Source organism: Antechinus flavipes, chromosome 3 (assembly GCF_016432865.1).
Source record: "Antechinus flavipes isolate AdamAnt ecotype Samford, QLD, Australia chromosome 3, AdamAnt_v2, whole genome shotgun sequence".
NCBI lineage: Eukaryota > Metazoa > Chordata > Mammalia > Dasyuromorphia > Dasyuridae > Antechinus > Antechinus flavipes.
Window position 1 is genome coordinate 112,987,089 of NC_067400.1, and position 13,827 is coordinate 113,000,915.

Here is a 13,827-nt window from a genome sequence, read left to right on the forward strand (position 1 = left end):
TGAATGCTTTATTAAATTGTAGGGAAAAAAATCCTGGTGGCAAAATTTTCAACCTAGAGGATTAAAAATAGAGAAGTTAAAAAATATAACACAACAAAACAAGGATGAAACAAGTAGACTCATTATTAATTCATTGAATATTTCCAGTTTAAGCCATTAAATAAAATGACAATTTGCTTAAACATCAAATCAGATCCAGGAAAAAAAAAATCACTAACCAATTTCTGTACAAAGAAAGAAAGCTTTCTTTACTCTATAATTACCTCTTGGGATTTTGGATCTGATTGTTACTGTTTTAGTATCTATATTCATGACTTTGGCATGTAGAAAATTCTCTACTGAACTTGGCTTTAAAACCATTACGAGCCTTCCATATAACCTAGTGCTATAAAGAGAACACAAAAGAAAAAAAAGCAATAAGGAATTCCCTTTGTTTTATTTTTCAAAATTCCAGATATTATCATTTTCCCTTTATTTGAATTTTATTTCAATTTATCTTAGCAGTAAGAAATACCTCTTAAGAATTCTCAATAACTGTAAGCACCCAATAAATATGAGGAATGATAACTAGTTAAGACAGATGTCCTTATGCTTCTGAATCTGAAATGTGACCTCATCCATTCTTACATAAGCTTTCATTAGTTCAGAAGAAAGCAATTCTGTCAGTTCCTGCCCACTTCAGCTTTACATGCCTCCTGAGTCTTATTGTATGCTTTTTCTATGGGACAAGATACTCCATTAAGTACTGATGATGTTAAGTGAGTGTTTTAATGAAGATTTACTCTTGTTGATGGCAGCTGGGTCTACTTATGAGGTATCTTTTGCTGATAGTTTAATGTAGATATAGGCTTTTCAAGGTCTGAGGAAGGCAGTGAAAATGTACTTTCCATTACATTCTATCTTACCACTGTTTCCCTCTCAATTTTATTTTTAAAAAATGAGATAAAACACTCATTAGCAAAAATAATCTTTATTTCAACCATTTGTTGGTTGAAATGTGAGTATACATGAGAAACTACCATGCTTCTTGAATGTTTATTCATTTTTGTTCATGGGCAAAGTATTCTTCACAAAGAACTTTTTGGAACAGATAAAATAATTCAGTGTTATTGGCTCCAAAAAGTCACTGGTGGAGTAAGAATTAGAGATCTGTTTTCACACTTGTGACTTTAAGACCTTGACATCACCATCCTGATAGGTCAGATAATTTAATTTTTCTAAGTAGTTTCTGGCCTTTAACATGCAAGACATGCAAAGAAGTACTCTAGGACTACATCTCACATGCATACATTGAACTCAACACAAGGCAAATGTCAATTGTAAAACCATAATTCTTTGGTTGATGTTCTTATCAAACAAAATAATGTGGACAATCTAGCTAAAATAGTATTTTTCTTCTTCTATGTCCAATTAGTTTAGGCATTCAGAATAAAATGTGATAACCATTGTGCATTTCTTGTAGAAGGGAGAGTTGTTTTGTTTTATTTTGTTTTCTAAGGTGAAGAGGCAATCATGAGTCTTTCTGCTTAATTTTTATTATGATTTAGGAAAATGATGAATAAAGGTCCTCTCAAATAATTTTATTTTAATAGAAATTATTCACCTTTCTTTCAAAAATCACATCAAGTTAAGAAAATAATAACTCATTCAAATGAATCCTGATTAATGAATGTTCACTGCTGCTGACTTCCTCTTAAAATATGTGACATTAAAAAAATGAATGCTGTAGTTTTTGAAAATAGCCATGCCACAAATAAATACCTGTTTCTCATCTTTTAGGTGATTTTTTTAAAAAAAAAGACACAACTTTTGTCATTTATGGTTTTTATATAGTCTACAAAACAAAGTACCAAAACCAGTTCCTCAGCTAACTACATGTCCAGACATTTGTCCCAAAACAGACTGATCAGTGTTCTCTTATTCCCTTTCTTTTTGATCTTCCACCTTCTTTGATAGCAGTAGCTCAATTTTCATAAAATCTTGTTCTTATAAAGTTACCATTCTGATCATCTGATAGAAAAATAATCACTCCAGTGAGTCAAATCCCAAGGAATTTAAGCAGGTCAAGGTTGCTTGATGACTACGACACAGGCACCTGCTCTTCCAATGTTTAAGGAAGCCATCTGTTGAGAGAAGATGAAAAATAACTTAATGCAAGATGCTAGAACTATTATAGAAAAATAAAATGGTGATATTTAAAAAGGCTCTGGATTGGTAAAACCTAATAAAGGCATTTAGTAGTCTTATATTTTCATAATTAAGCTAGGAACAACATGATACAAGTCAACATGCCATCCTGATTCAAATTGATACAAATAGAAATTATGGAATATATCAGAGAAGAATCATGAACAAAAAAGAAGGAAATAAAAAAAATTAAGTAAGATTGAATGAACTTTATTTAGTTATATATATATATATATATATATATATATATATATAAATTTACTAGTGATTTTCAGTTTTATTTGATATAGACAGCATAAAAATTCAGGAATGTATTTTTTTTAATATCACAATTGATTGAGTTAATTTATTAACAAATTATTAGTTTCATATCTACCTTAGTTAATTTATTTTTTCCACTTTAGTTTTGAAACAAACAATTTTTCCTCTTTTTTTTTCTATATTTTGTCTAAGATTAATCTACACATATATGGGATAATTTTTTTTGATTAGTTCACTCAACTTATCTACTAAATCTACTAAAATGAGTAGTCTTCATGTATTATCTTCATGAGTACAATCATGTTACTCAGGTAAAAGGGCCATAATTATGCTGCATCATTTGGACACATTTAGAAGTCTCTGAGTTCAAATTGGAAGTCTTCTTTAACTGTACACATTTTGAGATTATTTCTGGGGCCCTAATAACACAAAATTCCTCTAGATGGCCCTGACATTCATGTGACATTCATGGTGGAATAATTGTTATATGTGTAAATTTTCAGTCCACCTTTGCTTATTCCTAGGTCACTTAATATTTACTAGAATACACATCACAGTGCATAGCTCCTCATGATAAGAAAGTAATTACTATCTTACTTACATAAGCAAATATTCCTTTTATTCTTTTTTTGTGGATAAATAACATCTTGCTTAGTTCATATGGTGGCTCTAAGCTCCCAGTCTTTAAAAGGTATATTTGAACAAATACAACATAATGAGGATTTTAATAATTTCATAATTGTAATTAAGGGACAGTTTGATTAAAACTTACTTAAAGATATTTGAAAGTACTCCCCCCCTCAAATATGTCAGAGTTAAAAGTGAAAAAGATAGTGTGTAACTGATTATGACAAATTTCTTTTCTTTTTTCTTTTGACAATAAACACATTGTCCTGACATTTAATATATATATTTATATATAATACCTATATCTATATGCATATACACATATATTGTAATATTGGTTTTGTTTAAGTGACTAAGTTTTTTCATTCATTCTTTGTTTAACTTAACTACGTACAAATATGAACTCAATCTTTTTGCTCCATGTTAATCTCTAAGTAGATAATAAGTACCCCCACACATGCACACATCTATCTATCCACCTGTCCATCTATTATATATATATATATGTATGTATACATATATATATATGCATGTATGTATACGTATGCATTATGTTTGCAGTATGTATTATGTACTCATAAATACACATATTTATATATAAAATGTGTATATTTATATATAAAATGCACACATATTTATGTTTAAATGCAGACAAAGAAAGAACTTTTGTTCAAAGCTTCTGAAGAATAATTTTTGTAGGGATGGAGCCAAGTTGGCAGAGAAAAGGCAAGGACTCCCTAAGTTCTCCCAAATTACCCTTCAAACAACTTAAAATAATGCCTCAAAATGAATTCTGGAGTGGCAGAAGCCATAAAAGGGTGGGGTAAACAATTTTCTAGACCAAGAAGATTGCCAGGAAAGCACACACAATGAGGTGAGAATGAAATATGTCCTAAAGGCAGGCCCAACAAACCAGCAGCTGACCTTGCATGTGACTGAATAAGCTCCTGCCACAATGGATTCTTAGTTCTCAACCCATAAGTGGTGAGGAGGTTTGACAATTGATTAGGAGATTACAGGATCCTTTTGCTAGCATCAGGTCTGCTGCTTTTCCTATAAATGGATCTGGATTACAATCCGGTTTTGCAGTCCCAGTATGAAAAGAAATACTAGTATACTTAAGGTTGTGGATATAGGAAATTGGGCACCTTGTTCAGCTTCAGGGTAGAAAAGAATCCTTCTGGTTACTCACAGACCAGAGTGCAGGTCAAGAGAGCCATGACCACTGCTCTCAATACATCAAATCACCTCTGAAGAACTGAAAATGTATAGATTCTCCTAGTATTAGCTCTGAAAGGAATAGCAAGTAATAACTGAAACTTGAGAGATGATACCCCCATATCCAATGCTGGAGCTTTGGATATGCTTCACTTTTTTATAGATTCAAAAGCCAAGGAATAAAACCCAAAATTGAGTAAACAATAAGAAAAGAAACTGAGCATAGAAAATTACCATGGTTAAAACAAAGTTTAAAACACAAATTCAGAAGACAGCAAAGTCAAAACTGCTCCATTCAAAGACACAAAGAAAAATATAAATTGGTCTCAGGCCCAAAAAGCACTTAAGGAGGAGCTCATACATGGCTACTTTTGTGCTTGGAATTATCTGTCCACCACTTTATCACACTCCCTTTCCTCACCTGTGTCCACTGAAATCCTTGGTTTCTTTCAAGACTCAACTAAAGTGCCATTTTTGCAGGAGGACTTTTCTGATTTTGCTCAGCTGTTAGTGCCTTCCCTTTGAATAAACTATATAGTTTTTCCTTTGCATGTATCTTACTCATACCAATAAAAGAAACATTATCAACCATTTTTGTGTCATGGAGCCTATAGATTATTCAGAATCATGTATTTTTTAGTTTAGTTTATTGTCATTGAAAAAATTGAAAAATATTTGATAGAGCTTAGTAAAAGTGAAAAATTATCTTTTTCTTTTCAAGATCATGGAACCCTTGAAATCTATAGACCTGAAGTTAAGAATCTTTGCAATTTGTGTACATTTTGTATCCTCCATTAGAATATAAGCTCCTTTAGAAAAGGAGATGTTTTCCTTTTGTACATTTATCTTCCATACTAAATATGGCACCTGATAAATAGTAGGCATTTAATAACTGTTTAGTGTTGATTTTCATGCTATTGATCTAGCATGAAAAATACATGGGAATTTAATTTTTATTATTCCTTGTTGAAGCAAAAGTAACATACATGGAGTGATTATATATATACCTATAGAATATATTTTATATCTTTATGCAGAATACTTCTCCTATGATGCTGCCAATGTGGTGTAGAAAGTGATTGCTTTGGGATAACTAACCATAAATTTATTCATTTGGAGTATACTTCAGGTGAAATAACTGTTATGTTTATTGGGACAATTTTGAAGATATTTCCCCAGACTATTCTGCTGTATTCATTCACTCTAGTCAGAGACACACAATGGAATAACTTTAATATTTTGTCACAAATAGGCAATAGTTAAAATTGCTATTGACCTCATTAAAATTCAGAAATCATAGTACCTTATTAAAATCCATCTTATAACAATAACTGAGGAAAAAGCCCAGGGTTTTCTTAATAAGGAAATATATGAACATGGTTAGAAATATATTAAAAAGAAAAAGTTTTACTCAGGTTTTAATGAAACTTCATGCCTTGGATGCTAAATCAACATTTTATTAATGTGAGATTTTGGAATTCATAAACTCTTCATCATAGATCTTTGGGAATAATTAGTGGATTCAAGACAATGACAGAATAAAGTCCAAGGTTTCAAGTTATATTCTTTGTCAACCAAACACTGACATCAAAATAATAACCCAGAGTCACATAGTGATTATTTTTGTAACAAATAGTGAAAGGGATACATTTCTTTAACCATCATTAACCATCAAATGATTAGGAAAATAAATGTTTTTACCTCACCTCACTTTGCATTAAAAAAGTCCCAATTCCATTGTTTCCCTGGTTTACTTTTACTTCCTTTTTTGAGGTGCCCTTTTTGGTCCAAGATTATAAAATATCTGTCTACCTATCTCATTTATAAAGATCCCATGCAAATTGTTCTGTTTTGCACAATTTGTTCTATCATGAGGCAAATTTTGGAGATGATTGCCTTTCTCTCACTCCACATCATTTCCCTCCCTGAAAGTCTGGGTCAATCCACATTTCTTTCATTATTAGTTTTCTACCCAAAACACTGTGCATTATGAGTAAATGATAGATAGACTATAATCCATCTATCTATTCATTTATTGATTAGTTTTTAACATTCACTTCAAACAACTTTAAATTGCAAATTCTCTCCTTTCCTCATTTACCAATTAAGAAGGCAAAAAATATATCAATCATACATGTAAAGTCATGAAAACACATTTCCATATTAAAAGTGTTACAAAATTACTAAATAAAAGTAAAAAAAAAACATAAAAAGTGGGAAAAAAAGGATGCTTCCATATCCACTCAAGGGTTCACCAGTTTTCTCTTTGGAATTAGTATTTTTTCATGATACCTCAGGGTTTTTAAAGCCATGATTGGGAATAAATATGGACCATACTATACTTCTTAACATCTCAAACTATATAATATGTTTTCTACTCACTCCACACTTGATAATTGGACTTTGCCTCCGGAACCATCCTGGGCCTTGGCAATCTAGCTTTTGTTTTATCTTGCTCAGTTCCAAATTTTCACCCACGGTGCTTAGATATCTCCCACCGCATCACCATTTGTGTACAACCTCTCTCTGCCCTATTACTACCCCAATTTATATGTTGTCTTCTCCCTTTAGAATGCAAGTTTATGAAAGCAAGGACTTTCATTCTTCCTTTTCTTTGTATCTACAGATTTTGGCCTGAAAGTAAATGTTTCTCAATCACATATTCTCTAACAGTAACTAGGTGAAAGCCTGAGACAACACCAATCAGTTTTAATGAGGTATCAGAGAAGTGTTTTCTTTTATGCCTTAGAAGACATTCATCCTTAATACAAATAGAAGAGTCAAGGTCAGGCTAAATGTGAACATTTACGATATATCATCTCATTATGACAATCAAGCATTTGCTTGAAGACATAAAAGATAACCTGCATTTTTTTTTTTACTCTTATTATAGTCATAGAAGAGAGGTGATTGGTGGTACTATTAGTGGCCCAGTATCCTAGGAAAATCCCCATTTATTTTGTGAAGGTAGTCTTAAATCTGGAACCTTCAATGGGTAGCAATAATTGCAAAGAAAAGGAGCAAGACTTAAGAAATAAAACTTAATTAGTAAATAGAGAATTTTAAAAATAATTTTAATATACAAAAATAAAATTGTAAAAATATTCAAATGCTATTAGAATGCCCATACTATATGAGCTAAGAAGGAATAATAACTATAAGGGAGAGAAAAAGCACTTTTAAATTTCAGTATTAGAAGAATGTTATGTTTACTGACCAGTCATTATGAATAAGTAATGAAGGTTCAATATTATATTGCTTATATATCCATAGACTATACATTTATGTTCTTTCCTTCTTTCTGTTTAAAATTTTTTTTTAGTATTTTGTTTTCCCCAGTTATGTAAAAAAATAATTTTAACATTTGTTTTTAAAACTTTGAGTTTGAAATTATCCTCTTTTTTCCCCTCTCCATACATTGTTGTTGAGAGCATCTTGCTCATCATTTCTCATAACACAATAGTATTCCATCATAATCACATTTCTCAGTTCAAACATTCCCCAGTAGATGGGCACTTCCTCAGTTTCCAATTCTTTGCTATCATAAAAGAACTATAAATATTTTTGTTCATATGGGTTCTTTTCCTTTTTATGTTTTGTACTGAAGAGTGGGGTAAAAACGATTAGCATCACTTTTTTTGGCCTTATTTTAATGTGGGGGAAAGGTAATTACCTCAAAAATCATAATTAATCATAGAGTATCTTAAGGTTTGTCTCTTCCTTTCTTCCTATTGGGACACCAGTTTTTGGACCCTCTCCTGCTTAGCACAGAGGAAAGTTCTTATATAATCTCAAATAATTAGGTTTACACATTAGCGAAAAGAAAAAAATCTCTGCTGTTGGCAGCTTATCCCTGATAATAGAAGAGTTGTTTTGTTTTGTTTTTTTTTTTTTTGTTGTTGTTGTTGTTTGTTTGTTTGTTTTCCTGTTTGAAAGACAAGCTATTCTCATTCATGTAAGAGTATGGAACAGGTGCAAGTTCTGGGGCTACTGGCTGTTGGCCCCCCTTTTGCCCATTTTACATCCTTTTGGAATTAATCTTACACTATGCCCAAACTTCATGACTACACAGACAGATTTCTAATACACAGATCTAAACACACAGATCTAGGGATGTTTCTGTGAAGTAAGCATATGAAGAAATTTTTTTTAGTTACTACTTTGCTTTCTGCATTTGTAAAGTGATAGTATTCATATTTTTTAACCTGAGAAACTGAAAATGTTAGTGACTATGGAGAATTTATATTGAGAATAATTTTAAAGATCAAAATTACAGTACCTTCTTTAAGTTAATGCAAAGATTTAGAATTAGAGTGCTTCCAAGAAATAGAACCTTCTATTTAAAATTATGAATCAACACCTAGACAAATATTTAATCAGGAAAATAACTCAATTTTTATGAGAAAAAAAACAAATTACCATTATATTACACAGAAAAATATATTGCATTATGCAAGGCTTCCAGATTATCTTCCCTGGGAGAGTCATATACTTCTTTTAAGAACTTTTGAAGAAAAACTTCCAAGATATTATGATAACCAAAATGACTTACTTGTGTCCATTCATTTGTTTGTGGGTCATAGGATTCCATAGTGTTCAGGTAAGATTGTCCATCATATCCACCTACTGCATATAACCTATCACCCAGGAGACAAACCCCAACAGCATCTCGAGGCATACTCAAAGGAGCCACCATGGTCCATGTGTCTGTTTTAGGATCATATCTATAAAGCAAGGAAAATAAATTATTTGGTACATTTTAATTATGTCCCTATAAATAACTTCTCTTCAGAGGGTATTTTTATGAAGAAAAATGTTTTATTTCAAACCTTTAATAATAATCTAATGTTAATGGGAAAATGCATAACGATCTGATTATTTTGTTTGTTGAGAATTACATGATTTAGCTCTTAAAGGGACTTAGAAAAAACAAGTAGTTCAATCTCATTTTACAGATGAGTAATTTCTCTTAATTTTTTAAGCCTTTAGAAAATTATACTTGGAAAAGGGACATTATTTTTAGCATTGAACTACTACTAAAATTTATTTTGAAAAGTTAAAGTTCAAAATCATCCTAAACTCTTAAACACCTTAAACACCCTTAAAATATTTTATTTCCTTATGTTTTAAGATAGCTTTTTATTTTGAACTTGTATTTATAATTTTTGTTTTTATTTCAACATCATTACCAAATATATTCATTTCCCTTTCTGCTCTAGCCTTCCCTTGTGACAATTTTTTTTTAAAGTAAAAAGTGGGAAATTGGAATGTTCTCTGTTGAGGTTTTCTTGGGATCTCTGGAAGCAGCCTTAGTTTCAGTTCAGTAATCACCACAGGAGTAGTCATGGCTTAAAGTCCAAATCCTTTATTATCTCTTTCAAAGTTTTGTCTCCTTTCCTGGGGCCAGGTTAGCTTTCTTAGAGGCATATTTTTCTCCTTGATTCCAAGAGCTTAAGCTCCTGCCTCCTTCTCTGCCCTCTGAATCTTTCCAAATCCAAAGGTTTGTGCTTCAGCCTCTTGCCACAACAAAGGTGGATGATGGAATGAATCTGTCTCAGTCTCCAAGAGCTTCTAGTGCACTTGTCTTTTCTGGCCCTGAGAGCTTCAGCTTATATGTTCCACACTGAGTACAAACCAATCATTATATCACTAGGAAACCGTTATTTGTTGTAGGATTCAATCAATGCTAAACTAGATTTAACCATTGTCTCCTTGATTCCACTTAGTAATTCTAGTTTGTACCTTGTTTCAAGTTCTGGCCCATAACATTATTTATTGTGGGATTAAATCAATGCTAAACTAGATTTTACCATTGTCTCTTCAATTCCACTTAGTACCTTGTTTCAAGTTCTGGCCCATAACAGGAAATAATCAAGATATCAAACAAATCTGAAAATATATACAGAGGTACACAACCATAGTTTGTCATGGCTACATCAAAAGGAGGAAAGTGTATAATCTCATCTCTGGCCAAATTTGTTCATTGTAAATACACATCAAAAATTGGTCTTTTGTTTCTCTGTTTACATTGTTATAGTCACTGTGTATATTGTTTACTTGTTTCTGTTTATTTTATACATCTTCACATCTTCAATACAATTTTTAAAATTACAAAACCATCCTTTAGATTCAGCACATATTACTTCAATCTTGTTAAAAGTTAGGGCAATACTTATTAATGGATAAGAGGATTCCACAACCTGAGACTGATAAAATACCATCACATTTTTTGCCCTTTATAGGTTGCAAAACACTTTCTTCATAGTAATTCAGTGACATAGCAACAACACATATTATTATCTCCATTTTATAGATAAAGAAACTGAAGTTCATATATATATATATATATATATATATATATATATATATAGAGAGAGAGAGAGAGAGAGAGAGAGAGAGAGAGAGAGAGAGAGAGAGAGAGAGAGAGACTCCTTGCTCAATGTCAGCTAATAAGTATCAGAGCTAGGACGGAACTTAGAATGTTTATTGACTCTAAATCTTATACTCTTTCCCTTACACCATGTCTATAGAATGAACGTATCTTTTCCAAAATGGTAAACAGTACTTTGTATTCTTTGAATATAAGAAAACCTTAATAGTGCCTGATATAATGCAAATGTCTTAAAGCTTAGATATGAGATAATTTACTTTGAATGACTGTGAATAAATCTTGTAAAACACAATTGGCAAGTGTGAGACCTTCAAAAATAACCATCAAAGACTGCTTTTAATAACATTTAACTTTAACTTAAAAGTGATGCCTTAATGAATGTGGATATGGATCTCTGAATGATCAGTATAAAATGTGCTATAATTTCACTAAAAAATCTTTTCATGTTAATAGCAACGGATTCAGACTCTGGGAAGCAATTACAATGGTATTCATGGAACATCTTTTAAGGTGCTCAGGGCTATAAAAATATTGAAGATTTCTACAAGGTGAGGAGAGGGAGATCTTTGGTTAAAAGTTTCTTGGAAGAATGAAACCCAGGTTATCTAAGCTAGAATTAAGAGAGAAGTTGAGGGCATGAAATGTCATTCAGAACTGCCAGAAAACTTGAGCCACCAAGGGATAATGTAATCTACTAGCATTACAATTCTGCCTAAGAACACATCTAAGTAACGCAGTGTTTATATAACCAAGCTCATCTGAATCCACTTTAGCTTCTCATTCATTTCTAGCTTAATGGATGAATTGGAGAGGAAAACTGTTTAACAGGTTTCTTGGCCAAGGTCAAAACTGACAGGGTGAAAGGGGTATAGTGATGCCCAAATCCTTACTTGCCAGCCCTGTTTGCATGAAGTAGCAAAAGATTTGCTGAGCTATACTCTGAGGAACTGCTGTATCTACTATAGTCCCAATAATTGCAGTGTTGTAGTATATAAATTATAAAACATTACAGTCTGGGGATTTCTCCTTAAGTTGAATCCCCAAAGGAAAAAGGAGGAGGCCAGATAGTGTATTCTTTAGCACCTCTGCATGTCCTGTCATTTATTATCTGAGCTGTCAGCCAGCAGAGATTGTCCTTTAGAACATATAAAAACAAATTCCCGAAATCCATGGCTGGACTAATGTTGATAGACAGCTCATTTAGCCAGTAACATTAGAGGAAAGAGAATGAGTATATTTCTGTAGGTCTGATAACCATTCCTAGAACTTCCCTTAGTAAAAAACAAAACAAAACAAAATAAATTCCATCTGTAGCTGTTTTCTGTAAATATTACAGATATAGAGAAGTTTAACTCTATTCCAAAATTATGGGAACCATGGTTTTATTCACATTCAATTATTTATCCATTTGCTTGAGAGAAATTTTCAATTGTCAGACACAGAGTCATATTATCCCATATAGTATCTTAGAGCTGGATGTGTCCTTATGGAAAAACAAACAAATTAGTCCAGCTCCTTCACTTTAAAGGGAAGGAAACTGAGAAAATGACGAGGTGACTTCCCAAGGCAGAGTTCTTATCAACAAGGGTAAGAAAAGGCTGAACTATACATACATACACTTATGTTGATAAAGTTGTTAATATCTATACACACATGTAACATGTCTATAGACAAAAACACTGGTCTAAACATACATGATACATGCATGTGGTCACATGTGTATGACATACACCCATGCATGTGTGTATATATAGATTATTTGTTAGAGAAAGGATTTGAATTCTATTCTTCCTCACTCCAGAACTATTCTGTCTACTATTGTAGGATAAATATATAGTTTCTTACATTATTCAATTAGTTCAATTAGCTTTATGGAATGTAATCCTTATATTCAGTCAACAAATTATATACCAAAATTTGTTTTGTTTTGTGAGGAAATGAGGGGATGGTTTAAATAGTGAAATATTTCTTCAGTCTTTGGCTATCCATTAGATTTGCCCTTAAGAAAGTCTAACATTGACACATACCCACTCTGCATTCTCAATGGTAAATTAATAAAGAGATGTTTGTTTTAAAAGTCCTTGAATCATGAATAAATCTTATAGGTTTTTTCTATTGCAAAAACTTCCTGAGAATTTGTATTTTGTTGAATTCCCCCTTTTATTGCATCTACTTTATGTGCAAAGCATTAGAGAGCATCAGATTAAAGTTTTCTCAATCTATGGCAATTATTGAGGAAGCACTTTCCCCTTCCTAGCCTGTTACAGGTGCAATGGGGCCACAAAAGCCTGATCTCCTTGGCTGTAAATGACATCACTTCCATCTGTTAATGGCAATCATTAGAATGAGCTGGCTGTGAAGATTTTTGAAAGGCATGTTCCTTTTTTCCTCTTCATTGTTCCAGACTTTACACATCCCCAAAGGATTCCAAAAGATTTTTGTTCATTTCAGCTCTCCAAAAGAGTTGCTATGTGTTTTATTAACTGATTCACATTAAATGGAAAGGGATCAAAGCAGCTGCAAAGCTGCTTGTAAAATGTAAAAAAATTCTTTTTAAATCAGATTACTTAGAGGCTACATCTAAACTGGCAAGCATTGAAGGACTCTGGAAATGTTTCCAATAGAGAGGATTATAAGTACAAGCCAATGTGTGTAGAAGAAACATTTGCACATTAGCAATGTTCTTCTTAATGGTCTATTCATTTTCTCCAAATAGATTAAGTGGTCAACATTTTCATCTGGGAAACCGTGGGGCATCCTTATAATTAGAATGTGCCATAACAATTTGTTTCAGTGGCATTTTCTGAAACAATTGCTTCCAGTTTTTTGGTGAACATTTTCTGGCAAATAAAGTTTTTAAGTGGGAGAAAAAAGTGCCTTTTGGCTTAGTGATTTAGGAACAATATTTCTGCCTTCTTTATTGGCAGAAAGATGCAGAATGGTGAAGAATTGTTTAATAATACATTTTTTTTTTTCTGGAGCAGATTTAATTCTTCAGTCATTCTGATTCACTTAGGCCAGCAGCAACATAACTAGCATTTTCCATGCCTGTGGCAAATTTCACAAAACATGCCTAGGGCAAGCTTCAAAAAAAATTTCCCTGGGGCAAAAGCATGAAAATTACCCTCAAATTAACTTTTAAA

At 32.2% G+C, this 13,827-nt stretch overlaps 1 protein-coding gene across 1 annotated transcript in view; it reads right to left on the minus strand.

Annotated features, from left to right (window-relative positions):
- Nucleotides 1-284: 284 nt before the first annotated feature.
- The window catches only part of LOC127557058 (kelch-like protein 1), a 77,815-nt gene continuing 64,272 nt past the window's right edge, over nt 285-13,827 (minus strand). The window contains exons 4-5 of the mRNA XM_051990534.1: nt 8,846-9,017; nt 285-2,123 (exon numbers count right to left, since the gene is read on the minus strand). Of these exons, the coding sequence (XP_051846494.1) occupies nt 2,064-2,123; nt 8,846-9,017 (232 nt within the window). The 3' untranslated portion in view covers nt 285-2,063. The remainder of the gene's footprint in view (nt 2,124-8,845; nt 9,018-13,827) is intronic.